The sequence below is a fragment of the Chiloscyllium plagiosum genome, chromosome 10 (genome assembly GCF_004010195.1).
Source record: "Chiloscyllium plagiosum isolate BGI_BamShark_2017 chromosome 10, ASM401019v2, whole genome shotgun sequence".
NCBI lineage: Eukaryota > Metazoa > Chordata > Chondrichthyes > Orectolobiformes > Hemiscylliidae > Chiloscyllium > Chiloscyllium plagiosum.
Window position 1 is genome coordinate 38633454 of NC_057719.1, and position 21718 is coordinate 38655171.

At 38.6% G+C, this 21718-nt stretch overlaps 1 protein-coding gene across 4 annotated transcripts in view; it reads right to left on the bottom strand.

Annotated features, from left to right (window-relative positions):
- The window catches only part of cdc42bpb (CDC42 binding protein kinase beta (DMPK-like)), a 208127-nt gene extending 187107 nt beyond the window's left edge, over window positions 1-21020 (bottom strand). For all 4 annotated transcript variants that reach the window (XM_043697467.1, XM_043697466.1, XM_043697465.1 and 1 more), the window contains exon 1: window positions 20815-21020. In XM_043697467.1, the coding sequence (XP_043553402.1) occupies window positions 20815-20989 (175 nt within the window). In that variant the 5' untranslated portion in view covers window positions 20990-21020. The remainder of the gene's footprint in view (window positions 1-20814) is intronic.
- Window positions 21021-21718: the final 698 nt, after the last annotated feature.

Below are 21718 nucleotides of genomic sequence, written 5' to 3' on the forward strand. Positions count from 1 at the left end.
AAATTTGGTACAATCAACCCCTGCTGACAAACCATCCTTGACACTTCTGTTCCTCCAAACTACCTCTTGGCTTCTACTAGCCCTCCTCCTCTAAACTTACCTATATTTTATTGTGCAAAGTTCTTTATTATACTCTGCAGTAGAGGCTATTAATCACACGTGAAGAGAGTTTGATAATTATTTTCGTTGCTTGCAAGAAGATGGAATGCCTTTGAAGTGACCAGATAAACTATTTTTCCTCATTCCTTTCCTCTGGAATGTAGCATGTGACTTGGAGGGTCACATCATTCTTTGAGGAAATACATAGGAGCAAGGAGGAGGCCTTTCACCATAGAGCTTTTCCTGCCGTTCAGTATGATCATGGCCAATCATCTACTTCAATTCCTTTGCCCTCACATTATCCCCGTATCCTTTTATATCATTGGTATTTTGAAATCTGTCAATTTCTACTTTAAAACATACTTTATGACTAAGCTTGGGCAACCCTCTGGGGTAGAGAATTTCAAATTCTCATGATTCACAACCCAAGTTCAAAAGAAAACTTCTCGATCTTAAGTGGCTTCTTCCTTATTTTGAAATGATATCCCCTAGTTCTAGACTCCTGAACGGGAGGAAACATCATACTTGCATCGACCTTGTCCATCCCAAGTAGATCACCTCCCAATCTTTCAAACTCTAGTGAGCATACAGGCCCAGTTTCTCCCAGCTCTCTTCACAGGACTGCCCTGTCATCTCAGGAACCTCATTGTGATCCTTCTATTGCAAGGTAAGGAGACAAAAACTGCAAACAGCACTTCAGGTGCAGGTTAACCAAGCTCCTGTACAACCAAAGCAAGAATTCACTACTCCTGATTTAAATCCTCTTGTAATAAAAGTTAACATGCCATAAGTCTTCCTTCCACCTGCATGTTAGCCTTCAGTGGGAAGAACACCAAGATCCCTTTGTACATCTATACTTGCTAATCTTCGACCATTGAAGAATTAAACTACATACCTGTCCCTCCTACCAAAATAGATAACCTCACATTTTCTGAAGTAGTTATGAAGAAATGTCATACTAGACTTGAAACATTTATTCTGTTTCTTTCTCCACACATACTGCAAGATCTGCTAAGTTTTTCAGATTTTCAGCATATTAGACAATATTGTCTAATTTCATATTTTCCACACTATACCCCATCTGCATATTCACCAGTCTTTCATTTCTTCTTGAAATGGTTTTGCATCTTCCTTGCAATACGCATTTCCACCTCGCTTTGTGTCATCCATAAACTTTGATATGAGACATTTGGTGCCAAATTCAAATCATTGCAATATACTGTGAATTGCTAAAGCCTGCTTACTTCTACTCTTTTGCTCCTATCCCATGTGTTTTATCAAAAGCATTCTGAAAATTCAAATATATGAGGTCCACTGACTCCCCAATATCAATTCTGTTAATAAAATCCTCAAAAACCTTCAAGAGGTTTATCAAACATTACAGAGTCACACTGAAGATGCCAAATGACAATTATTATTCAAGTCTCCATTTATCAATGCAGGGGCGGCACAGTGGCTCAGTGGTTAGCACTGCTGCCTCTCAGTCCCAGGTTCAATTCTAGCCTCGGGTGACTGACTGTGTGGAGTTTGCACATTCTCCCAGTGTCTGCGTGGGTTTCCTCCGGGTGCTCCAGTTTCCTCCCACAGCCCAAAGATGTGCAAGGCAGGTGAATTGTCCATCATGTTCGGTGCATTAGTCGAAGGGGAATGGGTCTGGATGGGTTACTCTTCCGGGGGGGGGGGGGAGCTTGAGCTGAAGGGCCTGTTTCCACACTGTAGAGAATATAATCTAAAAATAATCAAATCCTTTATGGTAAATGTTAGCATTTTCCCAAATAATATTGCAAGGCTTACATGCCTGTGGCTACCCTGTCTTCTCCATCTCTCTCAAGTAAGAGAGTGACATTTGCTACTTTCCAAACTATGGAAACCATTTCACAAACCATAGAATTTTGGAAGATTATTATTAATGCATCTACTTTGACATACCAACCTTTCCAACAATCTGGGATGTGAAACATCAGGTCACAGAATCTTGTCAACCTTCAGTCCAATGAATATCTTTAACACAATCTTCTTAAGACTAATGGTCTTAAATGCCACATTCACCCTAGTGCTCGAAGTATGTAAGTTTTTTTCATATTTTCCTAGGTAACTACAAAGAAAATAATTTCATTTCTCTGCCAATTCCCATTACAAATTCACATGACTGTCCTTGTCTTCACCAAACATTTCCTTTTTACTTAGCTAATGAAGATTTTACAGTCTCTTTTTACCTTTTTTAGCTAGTTTATGATTCATAATCTCACTTTTTTTTCCTTTTCTTTACCTGTTCCTTGGTTTTCCTGTCAAACCTCAGTAATACTACTTCTGGCAACTTCATGAGCCTTTTCTTTCAAATTATTTGCATGCCTTAACTTACTTAGTTATGGTTTACTGAGATTTTAAGGTTATAGTGCCTTGTAGGAATACTTGTTTGCTGTAAACTATGTAATGGTTCTTTAAAGAATATTATTAAAACTTTTAATGTATTTTTTCATTTGAGCCTTAGGCCTGCTCTACCATTCAATAGGATAGTGACTGATCCAACATTTCTCATGTCCACCTTCCCGCCCTTTTCCTCGATTCCCCTACTGATCACTAACAGCCAAATTCATCCATCACACGATTTGCGGCTGTTAGGTTTACACAGTCCATATACAGATTGATGTCACCAATGGGTATTGTATGAACCATGCTGCATGACTCACTAATCCCGTGATTATAGCTTGATGGCCCATAAATAACTGATATCAATGTTTGCTGTTTCTTTGCTCCACAAAAACAAAACTTCCACATTTTGTTCTTCCTACACAAGATGTTCACTAATGTATTTCCCTCATCCTTTATTATCAGTGGGGTGTTTTCCCCACACTTCCTAAATATCAAATAAACTGAGTATTTAAGATCTCTCTCTAGGTTACCCTACAGCCATGCTTCCATGCTGGAAGTTAGACCATACCCATTTATCTATATTTGTCTCTTTGAATCACCTACTTTAATGCGAATGATGCATATGTTCAGAGAAAGTGTCCTGAAATTTTGGCTTTCTGGCATTATTCTGCACTTTAACTCTTTACTCTTTTAAAGATGAATTTAAAAATGAATAAACAGCTCACGATAGGATACTGTAACAAAAACTTAAAGATTTAATGTAAACTAATAAAAGGTAAACACAAACTTACTAAAATGAAAATATTAACCAAATGCACCCCAGAACCTGCAGCACCCACTAGTCTCTAAAGTCCTCTATTACATCAATGGACATCACATTCACCGTCTCAATGGACACCTGACTACAGCTGTAAGCACAAAAGGAGGACAGACAGTCATGCACAATGACCTCGTGCATGGTCCACTGCCTGGATTTTTAATTGCCACTTTGGCAAGGCCCAGGAGCAAGCCTAAAAGAAGCTTAGTTGATGTTCACCTTTATTTCAATTGCCTATTAATTTAACTTGCCACCTTTACTTCTTTCCAGTTGTGCTAACCTTCAGGCATCCATCCACATTAAGCTAGTTTCAAACCCTCTAAAAACGGGATTTACAAATCTCCTTATGTTTCCAAACAATTAATCCTCCTAACCCCAAACTCACTGTTGCATGAGACTGGGAGCAATTAGTGCTCTAAGATTACTGCTCTTTTCAGGTCCTGCTTTTCAATCTTGGCCCTAATTCCCTAAAATATGCATTTGTGATTTCATCCCTCTTGCTGCCTAGTTTCATCGTACAACTTGCACTGTTATCTTGAGCTGTTCACTTTCCTGCAACCACTCTGATATCCTTAACAGTAGCACCAGGAAGCCAACACACCATCTTGGAATCTTTTTTATTGTCACAAAAATGTCTACTGGATCACCTAAGGAAACCTCTGTCACTATCGCTCTTCCATTCTTACGCCTCCCCTCCTCAAGAGATAAGACCATAAAAAAGGAGCAGAAGCAGGTCATTCAAGTCATCAGGTGTATTCCACCGTGGCTGAACTGATATTCCTCTTAACCACCTTATCTGTTTCCTTAATGATAAACTTCAATGCCCTTACTGATTAAAAATCTGTCTTTCTCAGCCTTGAATATACTAAAGACCCCTGTAGTAAAGAATTCCACAAAATTTATTACCTTCTGAGAAAAGAGAGATTATGCCCTCTGGTCATAGATTGTCCCACAAGGGAAAAACAAGTATCGCACATCTAAGCTGTCAAGAACCAACTCCCCCCACCCAATGATCTCATACTTTTCAACAGGGCAGCCTCTCATTCTTATAAACTCCAACAGGTAGGTCCAATACACTCAACCTATTCTCCTCCTAAGACAGTCACTCCATAGCTGGGATCAGCCTTGTGAAGCATCTCTGGACTGCCTCCCATTCCAGCATTTTCTTTTAGGTAAGGGGAACGAAACTGCTCACAATATATTGCATCTATGGTCTGATTAAAGCCATGTATTGTTTTGGCAAGATTTGTTTTACCCTATTTCCTTTGAAATAAAGGCCAACATTCCATTTGCCTTCTCCATTACTGCTCAGCCCGGATGCTCATTCTGTGATTAACACAAGAGGACTCAAATGCCTCTGTGCTTTCTGCAGTCTTCATTTAAATAATATTCATCTCCTCTATTCTTCAAGCCAAGGAACATAACCTCATATTTTAAACACATTATATTTCATCTCTCAAGTTTTTGCCCATTTGCTGAACCTGCCTGTTATCCTCTGTAGACTGTGTTATCCTCACATACTTCTTTTTGTCATCTGCAAACTTCGCTACAGCACATTCACTTTCCTCATCCAAGTCATTAATATCATTATGTAAATAACTGTGGTATATCCCTGTGGCACACAACTAGTCACTGACTGCCATCCTGAAAATGCCTCTTGTATCCCACTTCTGTTAGTCAGTCAATGAAATGCTTTGATTGGTGGTACTTCCAAGAATTCTGTTCAGTTTGTCAAGTACAATTTCCCCTTCAAGAAGCCATGCTGACTCTACTTGATTACATAAATTATTTCTAAATGCTCTGCTATTAGATCTTTTACAATTCAGTCTAACATTTTTTCCAATAACATATCAAACTAACTGGCCTATAGTTATCGGTTTTTGCCTCCTTCCTTTTTTAAACAAAGGTATTACATTGGCAGTTTTCCAACCTTTTGGAACTTTTCCAGAATCTAAAGATTCGTGCAAGCTTACTACCAATATATCCATTATCAGTTGTAGCAATTTTTAATATCCTCAGATCGAGACGACTTATCAGTTTTTAGCCCCATTAGTTTCCCTAGCACTTTTTTCTCGTGATCATTTTCGTATGTATTTCCTTTCCTCCTTTTGCTCCGTGATTATTTAGTAATTTTGGAATGTTAGCAGCATTTTCTATTGCCAAGGCTAATGCAAAGTATTCATTCAACTCCTCTGCTATTTCCTGGTACCCCATTTGGCCTCTCTCTTCCTTTTTATATATTTGAAGTTCTTACTGTCTATTTTGATATTACTTGCAAGTTTACCTTCAAAACCTATCTTATCATTTTGCTTCTCTTTTATTGGTTTTTGAAACTTTCCCAATCCTCTGGCTCACCACTAACATTTCTGACTCAAATAGCAACGAGTGTTATGCATTTGGTGAGACCGAACTGGGTGGGTCCAAAGCAGAAAACCAATCACCATGCAAGATAGATTCTGGGAACTTCTGCACTGCATGCCTGGTTCTCAAGACTGTCTGGCAACTATCCATTCCATTTCTGCCTATATGTTTCTACCTGCAGTGTTACCGCCTCCCTAAAATGAGCTATACACGCTGTTCTCAGTCTCATGGATGCACAACACTCACTTTAGCCATCGTTCGACTTCTGAAACCTAGAGCCCAAGCTTCTGCAGCCAGTGACACATCCTGCACCATGAATTCGCACAACTCACAGGATGTATATTCTGCTGCCAAACTGACCTTCCAAACATTAGCTTTGGAAACTATTACAACTAGAATCAATAGAGTAAATTTCTTGTAACCAGCTTCTTACCCTGTAGTAAAGTAACAGCCAATTACTGGAGGGTGCTCCTACCCCTCATCATTGAACGCCCCCACTTCCTAAACTCCCATTTACATTCAGCGTACCCAAAGCAGCACTCACTGCAGAAAAACCCAGCACTGAAGATACTGAAAATTTTGATTTTTTTTATGTTGTAATGTACTTGTTTGGACATGTTGAGATGCAGCTAGTAATTTATATAGTGATTCCAGTGTGGTTCTAAACAGACCTAATAATGATCAGATTTTGTAAAAAATAAGACCCCAATAGTGAGACCTTTTGCATAGGAAAAACAAACTTTCAATGTTGGATTTTTTTTAAAAAGGACTTATTACAGAAAATACAGAAAAACAATACACACACCCTTATCCTTGCTTGGACATTTCCCAAAGAGGTGTGGTGGTGCTCGATAGTAAATTATATTTATTGTCAAATGCCAGTAAACTAACTGCGTTTTTTTTTGCCAATACACACCCAGTTCACAGAAAACTTCCTCAGCAGTTAAGTTTCAAATTAAAGGTCAGTGAAAGTCAAGTTCCTGCTTTGGGCAATGTTCAGATAGATTATATTTTTCACAAAGCATGTGACTATCACCCAGCCAATCTCAAATCAGTTAGCTGTAGGATGTTTATTGTAAGACAGCTGTTTCTGCTGCATTAAATGTGAAACCATATTCCGAGGTCAAGTATAAACTTATCCAAGTTCTAAGCAGATGCTTAACTTTTAATAAAATTAATTATTTTACTGATTTAATGCAGGAGAGACTCAACCTACACTGAATAGTAGTATCTTATTCACTGAATGAGCACATTCTCAAGCTATCAAGTTAATGTCGTCTTATTTTGGTAATGCACAGTTAAGACTACAAGTCACCAATGACTAAATTAGATTTAAAATTTATTTCTACTCGTAGAAAACAGAAGGCAAATCACCTGGCTATTGTCAGATTCTGACGGAGGTGAAAACAATGCCTGACTGATGCCTAGCACAATTACGTTACAGGATAGAAAACATTGTTAAAGAACATTCTTGTCCCCTGAAAAACATGTCAGTATGTAAACTATTTAAAAAGTTAATTTGAAATAGTTTAAACCCAATCTGAATTTATCTTATTCTTTTAATACTTTACATAAATAAACTATCCAAAACAAATGAATATACCAAACCAATTCTGCAGCAATTTCAAAAGGAAAGGTCAGCTATAACCAATTTTCCAAAGGTTTTGTGAACAAGTCTGTGCAAAGGTAAAAGGGCTCCAAAGAAGTCTTACTCAACTAGTAAATTTTAATTGATCCTCCCTTCTGCCAGATCTGAACTTTTCCAGCACTTTAATTATGAAAAAAGCCTTCAGACATTTCCAGATAAGACCAAGTTCAGAAATATCCTATCCCCCATGAGATATCACCAGCAGGTTCAAAAATGTTTAGAATTGCTCTATAATAAATAAAAGGAGCTACAGTATGTCGAGGTTTCCTTTTTGCATAGTAATTCACAATCCATCTTCCCTCCTGAGAATCAATGCTGGTGCCTGAGAGCACCTTGAAAAGGTACATTGAGTTTGCCAAAAGGCTTCAAAAATTACAAGAACCTCAGTACTGTTAGCAAAAAATAAAGAATTTCTTGCTATTAAACTGGTGCCAGAACTAAAAAGATTTAAATTTTGATGCAAAAGTGAAGAACAGCAACAATTTTATCAATGTAAAGCTCTTAATTACTATAGGGTCAGAGATGTACAGCATGGAAACAGACCCTTCGGACAAACAGGTCCATGCCAACCAGATATCCCAACCTAATCTAGTCCCACTCACCTACATCCGTCCCATATCCTTCCAAACCGTTTCTATTCATTTCCCATCCAGATGCCTTTTAAGTGTTGCAATTGTACTAGCCTCCACCACTTCCTCTGGCAGCTCATTCCATACATGTACCACCCTCTGTGTGAAAAAATTGCCCCTTAGGTCTCTTTTCTATCTTTCCCCCCTCAACCTAAACCTATGCCCTCTAGTTCTGGATTCCCTCACCCCAGGGAAAAGACTTCATTTATTTATCCTATCCGTGTCCCTCAAGATTTTATAAACCTCAATAAGGTCACCCCTCAGTCTCTGATGCTCCAGGGAAAACAGACCCAGCCAATTCAACCTCTCCCTTGAGCTCAAATCCTCCAACTCTGGCAACATCCTTGTAAAGCTTTTCTGAACCCTTTCAAGTTTCACAACATCCTTCTGATAGGAAGGAGACCAGAATTGCATGTAATATTTCAAAAGTGGCCTAGCCAATGTTCTGTACAGCCACAACATACCTCCCAATACTCTGACTAATAAAGGAACGCATACCAAACGCCTTCTTCACTATCCTGTCTACCTGCGATTCCACTTTCAAGGAGCTGTGAACCTGCACTCCAAGTTCTCTTTGTTCAGCAACACTCCCTTGGACCTTACCATCAAGTGTACAAGTCCTGCTATGGTTTGCTTTGCCTAATGCAGCACCTCACATTTATCTAAATTAAACTCCATCTGCCACTTCACAGCCCACTGGCTCATCTGATCAAGATCCCGTTGTAATCTTAGCTGTCCATGACACCTCCAATTTTGGTATCATCCCAATGTCTAGATTATTAAAGAAATTGATGGGGATATTCAGCAGCTCTGGAAAATAAAGTAGTTTATCAGTCTCAGGTTAGTGGCTGGTCAGTTCTGATGTAAAGTTTATAACTGAAATGCTAAATCTGCTGCTCTCTCTACGAATGCTGTTTGACCCAAATATTTCCAGCATTTTCTGCTCTTATTCTAGAATAATAAATTACACAAATCTTGGCACTATTAGATTCTCAAGTCATGGAACAAATAGAGACTCAACAAGTACTTAAAAATAGACCAAATTCACTGATGCCTTGGAGATATACTACAAACTATTAGTTTAGATGTTATCATGCAAACCATCTCTGAAATTTAATAAACTTCATAGGATGGTTACTCCTAGTACAAAACAATACACATTATGCGCAGCAATAAAGTGTGAAACTTACTAACTACTACAGAGAAATATTATAAATTAACAAAATAAAGCCATGACAAGTTTTCTTGACTTTGTTTATTTTTTCAAAATTAATTGCTAAACATAAATGATGACAGTCATTGCATTGCTGCCTTGTGGCATTGAATTCACTTCATCACCCTTGTATACAAGCAACTTCAGCAAAACTGACATCAGTGAGGATATTTTTTTAAAATCTAGTTGTCAAGTATCAAGCATCAATACAGAAGTTCCTCAGTGATAGTTCCTTGTCACAAGTATCATCAAATTTCCCTCAATCAGAAAGTCAGGCATGCAGCTGTTCACAGTTTAGCTTTTCCAATAATAAGCTCCCACCAGTCTACATCAGGGCCTGGGAAACAAGTGACAGGTAGCTACAAAAGCAATGCAAGGCTCCATCCTGGATCTTTAGACCCTCTACACAAAGCTTCAAGGCTCAATTCAGCAAAGAAATATTCATCAGTCACCTAGATGGGTGTAGCCACAACACTCAAGAGGCTTGACACAATCTAACATACTGAACTCAACATCGACCTTCTGAATCACTGGCTAGAGGATGCAATATAGTGAACTGATCAAGGTTACTCCGAATGCCTCACTCCCCTTCCTAACTTTTACTGTGAAAGGCATTAGCAATGTTGTGCAAATACTGTCACGTCAATGCTTTCCAAAACCTGCAGATGTGGGTATCACTGGCTAAGCCAGCAATTATTGGCCATCCATAGTTGCCCAAGAAAGCAATTAAGAATCAACCATGTCTCTGTGGAACTGAAGACATGTGGATAGATCAGAAGGGACAGCAAATTTCCTTCCTTTAAAAAGGAGCAATTGTGGGTGTTAAATGACAATCGGCAATGGTTACTTGGTGTCCATCAGACTAACTCCTTTTATAGTCAATAAAAAGTTCTGGAATTCAAAAATAATTTGGATGCGAACATAGGAGGTATGGTCAGTAACTTTGCAGACAATACCAAAATTGGTGGTGTAATGGACAAAGAAGGTTACGTCAGATTACAATGAGATCTTGATCAGATGGACCAATGGGCCAAGAAGTGGTAGATGGAGTTTAATTTAGATAAATGTGAGGTGCTGCATTTTGGAAAAGCAAATCAGAGAAGGACTTGTACAATTAGTGGTAAGGTCCTGGGGAATGCTGCTGAACAAAGAGACCTTGAAGTGCATGTTCATAGCTCCCTGAAACTGGAGACAGCGCGGTGATGGCAGCTTTTGGTATGCTTGTTTTTATTGGTCAATGCATTGAGAATAGGAGTTGGGAAATCATGTTGCAGCTATATTTGGTTCAGCCACCCTTGGAATACTATGTTCAGTTCAGGTCTCCCTGGTATAGGGAAGGTGTTGTGAAACTTGAAAAGATTCAGAAATTAGGGTTTCAGCTATGGGGAGAAGCTGAATAGGCTGGGGCTATTTTCCCTAGAGAGTTGATGGCTGAGGGATGACCTTATAGAAGTTTACAAGATCATGAGGGGCATGGACAGAGTGAATAACTAAGGTATTTTCCACAGGGTAAGGAGTCCAAATCTAGAATGCATAGATTTAGAGTGAGGGAAGAAAGATTTAAAAGGGACTCGAGATGCAACTTTTTCACTCAAAGGGTGTATGGATTGAGCTGCCAGAGGAAGTGGTGAGACTAATAGAATTACAACATTTAAAAGGCACCTGAATGGATACATGAATAGGAAGGGTTTAGAGGGAAATTGGCCAAATGCTGGCAAACAGGACTAGATTAATTTAGGATATCTGGTTGACGTGGACAAGTCAGACCGACTGGCCTGTTTCCATGCCTATACAGCTCCATGACTTCAAATTTCTCCATGTGCCTTGGAAGGATTTGAATCCAGCCTCGAGCTTTGGCTTGCTAGTCCGTGATATTACCACTATGCCACCACAGATGTTGACTCTCATTGGTAAATACCTTGGAATCCCCTACCTGAAACCATTACAGAAGCACCAGCAAGGCTACAGTAGATTAATTAGATGGTCCATCATCAATATACGCAGTCATCCCATTCCTAGAACAATGTTAAACTATAAAATTATCAAAAGAAACAAAACAATTTGACGCATCTTTACCAAGCTCGGTCACAGATGGATGCGCTCATGACAGTATTAGAGAGAGTGCCCACCGCATAACTCTCGTGGAGACAAAATCCAGTCATCACATGGAAAACAGTCTCCACTGTGTCAAATGTCATCACAGCAGATCCAGCTGGTCAAAATTGGACATGTGACCCTGTAGGTAATCAGCAGTAGAACTGTATCCAACTTCAAGGCCCATCATAGCCTTCATTCCACCACTGCCATCAAACAATCGGAGCAAACTGATTAATGATGAGTCCAGGAGAGCATAATAGGAGCAACATTAGACATATAAAACTAATGTGCCAACCTGGTGAAGTTCAGTACAGATCTATATCCAGGCTAAACATCAAAAGCAACATAGATACAGCTAAACAGTTATTCCGATCACAGGTCAGCAATCTGACTACATTTGATTATGAGTGATATAGGGCAATTAAATAACTAATCAAAAGTAGCAGCTCCAGAAAGATCACCATCCTAGATGCTGAGGAAACCTGACAAGTCAGCACAAATAAATAAGGGGTGAAGCATTTATGACCACCCTCAGCCACAAGCCCTCAGTAAAATGATTCATCTTGGCTTCCATCGGAGATCCCTGAAATTATAGCTAGCAGTCATCATTAGCAAATTGCTGAAGGCACAGGAAGCTGCAAAATCTAGATCCTTACAATATACTAGTGGCAACACTGATGACTTGCGATCCAGAACTTGTGATAACCAAGTTACTTCAGCTGCTACAATACTGGAATCTGAGAGATGGTATGGAAATTTACCTATGTATGTCCTGTCCACAAAAAATCCAATGAGTGATAACTGATCTACCAGTCTAGTCTGAATCAAATTAATGGAAGTAGTCATCCTGGTCTTAGTAAAAAGTGGTAATCTGCTCATCCAAGTTTAGTCTGTGTTCTAAAAAGACCATTCAACTGCTTGGTGTTTTTTTTCAAATAAAATTTGATGTTTCACTTGGAGCTGGTGTACCTGATCACACCCTTGTTCCCGCTGACACAGCACCCTTGGCCAGCTCCTCAGGCCGCAGCAGACGCACTGGATCTCCCAGGAGCTAATGGCGCTGCATTGGTTGTAATGGGCCAGATGAGAAGCTTCCCCTATGATGTGTTCAAACATTTTGTTGATAAACAACTTCATGATGTAATTGGAGAAGATGCCAGTATCAGAATAACCTGCTTCATCACTTTAAAGATATTGATGGCACAACTTCCTCCTTCTCTTGCCACTTATCGTGGCATCCTCTTCACTGTTTTCTAGTACTTTTTTGACAACTTGTCCTTTCGTTGTGTTAACATCTACAGGACAGTTAAATTCCAGAGCCAACATTAAAGTCACTGCTCGATATCATGGCAGCATTTGACTGAATAGTGGCATCAAAGTTCACTAGCAAAGTGTAAGTCAACAGGAATAAGGGAAAACCTCCATAAGACCATAGGAAATAGGAAGATCTGCTTTCTTGCCCTTTCCCCATAACACTGATTTCCCATCAGAACAAGCAATAGAATGCAACCTTGCTGCATTCAAGAGTGGAATTTGGCAAAACAGGGAACTAGGTGAAAGATGTGATCAGTCCACCCTTTTTCTTTCATGGATAAGTACTTCTGCTCTTTAATATAACAGTAATGTCTTCGAGAATTTGGGGCCGATGGTGATCTTAAGGAACTCTTACAGTATAGAGTACTGGAGGTCAGACTGCGTGTAAATCTAGCAAGGAGCAGCTGAGCAGAGCAACAGGAAAACTTTCAATGGAGCAGTCCAGCATTACTTTCACTCAACACACCACCATGTCATACACAACACAATGGAACATTGTTGTAATTACTAGAAACCACTCATTTCAGCTGCAGATCATTAATGCACGAGTTCAAGGTTCTAGGTCCAACCACCTTCAGGTGTTTCAATGTCTCACCTTCCTCCTTAAGGTCAAAAATGGAGGAGATGTTCATTGATGATGTTCAGGACCTTTGCAACTCTTCAAACACCGAATCAGTCTATGTCCCCATGCAGAGAGATTCAGACAATATTCAGATTTGCACAATTACATGCCATATACTGCCAATGATTACCTCAGCCAAGAGAGATTCTCAACATCTTCCCTTGACATTCAATGGCATTATCAGCCATTTATCCTCCATTAATATCCTGAGGATTACTAGTGATCAGAAACTGAACTGGACCAGCTATATAAATACTGTGGTTATGAGGAGGCCAGAACCTGGGAATTCTGGGACAAGCAACACATCTTGTACCAACTCTTCTAAAGTATTTCCACAATGTACATGTGCAGTGGAAGGCACATATGCCTCGATAGAGACAGTTCCAATGATATACAAAGCACCTGTTTGATTGACCCATCAAACACCTTAACTGCTAACTGTGTACCATGAACAAGATGCACTGCAACGCTGTGGCAAGACTCTTTCAACTATACCTTCCAAATCTGCGACCTGTACAATCAAGGAGGACTCTGGCAGTAGATGCATGGGACCACCATCAAGTTCCTTCCAATCACACATCATTGTGACTTGAATTGTACACAATATCACTTCACTGAGTTTTGGTCGAAATCCTGAAACTTCATCTCTGACAATACAGTGTACTACATAGGCCGCATAAATTCAAGAAAGCAACTCATCCTCTCAAAGGCAATCTCGGAAGGATAATAAATGCTGGCCTTGCCAATGATGCTTACACCACAGGAATGAGTAAGCAAAAACTGAACTGCTAGAGCAAAAATCATACAAGTACTCATAGCCTATGCCATAGTGATGAAATCCAAAGAATGTGTTTACACTCTTAACATTAATCTAGAAAGTAACAATTTGATGCAATTTAGTGGCCTTTGATCTTTAGGTGTATTGTGTCCTCTTGCTTTTTCAATGGTATGAAATAAATGCTAGTGGCTGTATATGCTAAACAAACTATCATGCTGGATTGTCTACATACTTCCTACTTTGAGAAGACAACAGAGTGCAAATTTTAAACTGGCAGTTCAGTAGTTTTATAGAAAAATGTCCACCATAAACAAAAGAATGCTTTCTGAAAATTATTATTATAAAATACAATTAAATTACTTTTGAAGTATTTGAAGGCACAGCAGCTTTTGAACAAATACTTATTGCATCAATCTCTTGCAGAAAAGCAGGCCAAAGTTAAAACTGAACACCCAACCCACCACAATTATCTTTCACTAACAGCCAATCAGTTCCTAGTTTCACACAAATCTTACAAAGTAAACAACAGTTATAAACAATATGTAGTTCTTACTTTCTGCAGCTTATTTCTTCAAAAATTGAACCACTGCACATTGCAAAACAAAATATAATTTAGTCATTGGCTCAATTACAAACATGACCATTAGACTTGGTATAATTTGACAGTTCAGTGGAATCGAACCATTTCATATCAAATTTTGTTATAAAAATTGCATATTGTAATAATAAATTTCAGTTACATTTGAAAAAAAAAACCAACTGGTTACAATCAAGGTAGTCAATGACCCAATTGTCACAACTCATTAAAAAAGTACATTAAGCAATGTGTGGAGCGACTACAGAAAGGCAAATGCACTTTGAGTTTCTTCATTGAGACTATGGAATATAAAAACTACGTAAGCATAATATTTTTCACATCTCACTTTGAAATATTGTGTCTACCTCTATTCCTTACAGATTGATAATAATTGTCAACATGCTGGAAAAACACCCAAAATTATGTTGGACCTCAAACCTTGGTTCAGCAGAAAGTAAAATATAGATGATGAAAATCTAAAACAAAAGCAGAAACTTCTGATACAAGCTCATCAACCAGAAATGTTAAAAGCTTGGTCCTTCTCTATAGGTACAATAGCTAGGGTTATTTAATTTTCAAAATGCAGGATTAGAGGGGACATGATTGATTCTTTTAAAAATAAATCATTTACAGTTAGTTTGAATAGGTTATTTGATTATGAATAGCAACAAAGGATCCACCAACTATGCATAAAAACACTTACTATACATAAGTCAGCATTTATTTTTGCATGGAAAGTATTGCCCTCGACAACTGCCAAAACATGCAATGGTTTTGGATTCTTCCCTGTCTTAAAATAAGAAATGACAAATCCCTGAGCAAACACAGCATTCTAGTTACAGCATGTAGGTTGCTAGTTAGCTGGGATTAATTGGAGTTACAGATTGACACTGTCTCCAGGAGCCTTGCTTGATTACCTTAGGGAATCACAAAAGGAGTTTTTTTCTGAATTGGCCGCAGGTTTTTCTGCTTTATTTGCTTCTCCCAGGCTTTTGCATGGTTGGGGTGGGTCAAAAATGTACGTGATTGCACCATGTCTGGATGGGTGGCTTCATGATCTTTTCCCATCTTTTTTGTATGTTGCTGATTGGCTGCTGCAAATGGAAAACTTAGGTTAAAGAGAACCATTTATCTGTAATTAAAAGATAAGGAGAAGATTTTCAAATCATAAAGGTTGTTCATAACTTCCAAATGTAAATAAATTTCTGGCCTTGTTAATGTGTTCAGGCCAAAGAACAAAGCAGCACATTTAAAGTAAGATTAACAACTGTTTTTTGTTAGTCATCATCTCTTCAAGTCCCAATCATGCTGTGATGTAATTTCTTAGATATTCCTTGAGAGATAAAGAGACCAAACATGAACGCAACTACATTTATGGTTAAGGAACCTCATTGTGGTCATTTTTTGAGCTGGAAACTAATTGTAAAGGGAGCTACTGCAGTATTTAGGACAGAAGTCCCACTCAATAAGTACACATTCAGGAACATACTTACCAACTTAGGTGATCTGAATTACAAACAATTTCAAATCTGAAAATTGAGATAGCAAACGCACTGCAGGCATGCATGCGCATATAATGGTGCTCAAAGGAAATCAAAAGGTAAACAAGTCTCAATATCAGATCCTATTTCAAATACTCTTAAAAATACAAATTTGCATTAAACATGGCACTTTGTCTTTCCAATACCCAATTCCAAGGCTATTTACATAAATTTTATATATACACACACATTTCACAATGTTTGCAGTTTTGATGTTACTTGATTAAAAAAATGAGACTTTCAAAACAAGAGCAGCTGCATTTTTTCACTACCTTGTAATAATGGTGAATAAATAATCTAACCAAATCCAAAAACCATCTTTTCAACCACCACTAATAGATCGCACACACACTCCTCTAATATTTCAAAACTATGCTGGGTGTTACATTAAGGATCAATTTGAAATTATGCTTGTTAGGAGTTTTGCTTAACTCAAGTATTGCTGTGACTTTGTAAAAAAAGTTAGATTTTGTTTTTTGGTGGAACAATTACAATGCAGAATTGAGAACAATGGAACAGATGCGAGCCAGACAAAACCCCATTAATGTCACAAAAATATTTTAACTATAAACAACTCCAGATTACTGTGATTAAAATTTCATTTCATTACTTAATTTTGGAATTTGATGAGTTGGTATTCTATTAAAAAATCCAAATAGACAACTGACGAATAACTATTTCACTCCAACTAAGATCAAGATCACTAGCAATGTACAATATTGTAACTTTAGTGATCTACAATGTAAATAGTACTGATGTTGTTAAATAGTAACCACTGGCAATAGAAAACTTTCATTCATCCATTATTCAAACCAGACTTTTTGTCAAAAAAGAAATTCAGTAAACTTCTATCTTTGATTGTGACTAATTTACATAAAACTACAGAAACTAACAGCATAGAAGAACATTCAGTTCATTATGTTTGTGCTGTCTCTTTATTAGATTTATCCAAAGCTACTCCCATTGACTTGCCCTCAATCTTCCACTACTACAAATATGCAGCCAGTTTTACCTTGATGGAAGATTTGATACAGAAAATTTCTTTATAAAGAAATTGGTCCTAAACACTATCATCATTCTAAGTGATAATTGTAAATTATTTACAACAGATTGCTAAATCCCCATCCAAGGAAATAATTTGCTATTCATACGAGCATAAGAAATAGGTGGAGCACATCATATGCTCCCTTGAGCCTGCTCCATCAGTCAATACAAACATGGTGGATCATCAGCCTTTAGGTTTAGAAAATGTTAATGATAGTACAAAGCTTCTACAAAACCTCCCAGTGATATTAAAATAATATCACAAAATTTCATATGATCTGCTTCAGTGAAGTTCAAAATAAAATCACAACACCAGGTTATAGTCCAACAGGTTTATTTGGACATACTAGTTTTCAGAGTGCTGCTCCTTCACTGGGAGCAGCACTCTGAAAGCTAGGACTTCCAAATAAACCTGTTGGACTATAACCTAGTGTTTGTGATTTTTAACTTTGTCCACCCCAATCCAACACCAGCACCTCCACATCAGTGCTACAGTGAAGATAGTTCCAGTATCTCGCTTCTTCATTGTTTACAAAACTTCCGGATTTTGTTTTCATCAGTAAACTCTGGTGTCACAAGTTCAAACCATGTATGTGTATCAAAAAGAAAAATGGGGACTCAGCATTGATCCATTCAGGTACACCACTTCCAAACCTTGTCAAGTCAAGCAATGCCTAGTAACCAACTCTTCAAATGGTAAACCTCTTTGTGGCCTCCCCATTCACAAAATCAAGTTAGAAATCCAAACACATATATAATACTTCTGTTGAAGTTACATTAGTGCTCCAGCACAGCCCCTCGGGGGATTCCATTACTATACTTTTTGTCCAAACGACTTGTACAAAGATTGTCAAGAAGCAAGTTTCTGAATGCATTCTGAAAATACAAATACAGTTTATCCACTGCATTCTCTTTATTGAATCAGTGACTTACTCAAAAACATTTAAGTAAATATTAAGAATTTCTCAATTGAATTGTAAGAGTAATGGATAAATGAATCGTGGTATATTTAGGGATAATGTACTACTTTTTAAAATTCACTTATGGGACAATTTGTTGTCCCGTGAATCACCGATTCTACATGCCATTAGGAAGGGAAATTTTAGGAATTTGACCCAGTGACATTGAAGGAACGGTAATACATTTCCAAGTCAGCACAGTGAGTGACTTGGAGAAGAGCTTGCAGGTGCTAGTATTCCCAGGTACAGTACATGTTGTCTTTATCCTTTAAGACGAAAGTGGTCATGGATTTGGAAGGTGCTTTCTAAAGATGTCTGGTGAACCTCTGCAGCAGATCTTGCAGATAATACACAACGTTGTTACTGAATGTCAACAGTGGCTAGGGGAGGCTTTAGCCTAGCGATAATTCCACTAGGCTATTATACCAGAAACTCAGCTAATATCCAGGGGACCTGGGTTCAAGCTCCACTAGAGCAAATAGTGGAATTTGAATTCAATTAAAAATAAAATCTGGATTTAGAATCTACAGATGACTAGGATTGTCAGAAAGATGCATCTGGCTCACTAATGTCCTTCTGGGAAGTAAAACTGCCATCCTCACCTGGTCTGGCCTACATACGATTCTAGACCCACAGCCATGTGGTTGATTCTCAACTGCCCTCTGAAATTACTTAGCAAGCCATTCAGTTTTATCAATCACAACAAAACTGCTCATGGTCCATATTATAACATTTCATACTATATGAAATTTTAAAATATTCAAAAGTCACATTCATGCAGTATAAATCAGTGTATACCAGTTACATAATATAAAACAAAGAACTGCAAATGCTGGAGATCTGAAATTGCTGGTGAACTCAGGACTGCCAGAGTCACTGAACTCAAAATGTTAACTCTGCTTTCTTCTAGATGCTGCCAGACCTGCTGAGTCTGCCAGAAATTTAAGTTTTTGTCATACACAATCACATCTTTACAAATTCTCATCCCTATCAATGATGTACTTCATGTACTGCAATCAAGTAGGAGCCCCTAGAGAGACGGAGAGGTCCACAAAGATTAGGTTGGGATATCTGGACAACATGGACAAGTTGGACCGAAGGGTCTGTTTCCGTACTGTACATCATGACTATGTACTTGCATACAAGTTTTGCCCCAACATTGTTTTGAACCTTCTGAAAGCAAAAGGAGTCGTCCCTTCCTCGGATCTCTGCAAGATTTTGTACAAGTACATGTAAAGGTGTTCAGATAGGTTTGCTGAGATGATTCCAGCTGGGAGTTTTTTTGACTAAATTCTTCCTATCAAGTAGAAGTGTTTCACTATCAAGTTATATGTTCAATTTAAAATGGTTCATATGCTTGAATATTTATATTTGGAGTTTGGTAGATTATTCAGTTGTAAACAGTACAAACAAGTATTGTAATGTTTAACATTAATATCTTAAGTAATTAAGACATGGTGAAAAAGGGCTCTTTTGGCACAGTAGTAGTGCCCCTACCTCTGGGGCAGAAGGCCTGGGTTACCACCTGCTCCAGAATGTGTCATAATCTGACTAAATGGGTGGATTAAGAAGAGACTAGTGAAGGTTCCTTAGAAATTAAATAATCTGCATGATTGATTAATACAATAGGAAAAAAATCTATGGAGTACAAAAAAGGTCCAGAAGTTAACTATAGTAAGTATCAAAATTGTTGTTACTTTCAAAATCTTGATCATCTTTAAATTGAATTAATCTCGTGTGGCACATGCAAATACGTTGGAAAATTTGAAGACTTCTCATTTAGAGATCACATTCATTCCACAATAAAAATTTTCATTCATAATTAAAAACATATTTACAGATGCATGTACACTATTTTGAATTTCTGATTATTGCAGTTTAAAACGGTTTAGAAATTCACGACTGAAAATGGTCCAATTAAATGTTGAAATAGTACACATGAAATTTGCAGCAATGATCATATTAAACCTCCAATCATACTTATTACTAGCACCACCCAATGATGTCAGACCTCAAATCATACTGTAGATACCTTCCTAGAAAAGGAACTGTGCAAGCTGCCGAACTGTTACCATTTAATACATGCCTCCTTTTTAAGCTGAGTTAAAAATCAATTTCAACAGATACAATAGCTCACCATTCAGTTGTGATTCTTACTATGTCAACAGAATAGGCTGGGAACTGAATCCTCGTAGCTTGTGAACATACAAGAGAGTGGTCATTTAATTATAATGAAACTATTACCACTTCCCTGTTAACATCTTATGATTGCTCTCAGCAATATCTATAAAGTTACATAATAAAATTTATAAGCTAAATAAATGCACATCATTTATTCCTATCACATGCTCACCTACTGACTTAGAATTGTGAAACGTACATACAATCAAGTACTCATAAATAAAAGGTCAGCAAACAGACTGCAACAGCAGCAGTGGATGAAACTGATGCTAACCATTTTCAGAAAGGAGTGCAGGAGATGCGTGCCCCTTTTATAAAAGCAGCAGCATTTTTGGAAACGTTCTATCATTACAAAACATTAAAATCTGAGTTATTCATTTAGAATTTTGATTAGCCCTACACATGTATAGGAACGGCTCATCTTTTGATTTTTAAGCAGGAAAATCAGCGAAATTCCGCTCAGCCTGCTCCACAAAAGTAAACAAACAGCTGTTTCTTGAATCTGGACGCAGCTGAAAGCACGATACCATTAGAGACAAGATCATTTAAGGATATGCTTACCCCATTCCAAGAATTCTGCAATGTATTTTTCCCGTCGTATAGGCGAGCTGCTACATTCGTTGTAAAGGCATATTAAAATATCCAACAAAGTCTCCACACTCATTGAACTTGCATTCATCTGAGGTCCGTTCAGGAGCAACTGCTCCAACTTCTTCAGGCGAACCTTCGCTGACATTTTAATCTCTCAAGTTTTAACTCTCAAAATGATCCTCCTCAAAAGGCGACTGGTGAGCAGCGTCCAGTTACCCGAAAGAGATCAAAGCAGTGATTTATTTCACATTTAAAAAGGCAGGAACTGGCATTTTCACGGTTGAAGTTAAAAGGTAAAGGAAAAAAAAAACGAATGCAGCGCTCAGGCCCAGCTGGTCATAATAACTTCTCCTCTATCGGGCGACCACCTCCCACCGCCAACCCCAACAGAGAAAAAAAAATCTCCTTCCCTCTGCAAAAAGAAAAGCCCCAAGTTGAGCCTTTAGTTGAGCTGAAGCCCAGCCCCAGAGAGAGGGCTCGTCTGCTCAAGTGCGTTGTTCATCTCCCGTTTTCCTGGCTCCGCCGAAGCTGCTGGGCGTCTTGTCGTCAGTGCGGAGCCGGCGGCGCTCATCCCGGGCTGCTGCCTGGCTACTGACCTCGCTCTCCGGCTCGCCACCGCTAACCCGCTCGTGTAGCCGAGCTGCAGGAATACCGCCCGAGGAGCGGTCCCTCTCCTCCCTACTCGGCCCGGCCCACCCCGCTCCGGTCCAGCACAACCGTAGCCAGCCCGGCCTGGCCCGAGCACACTGACTGAAACGACACCACAAAGCCACCCACCGGAAACACCGCGACGTCACCTGATTGACTGCCCCTCCCCATGGCAACCGGGTGGAACCCAGAGCGCGAGCGCCAGGGCCAGCAATGGGAACGTGCC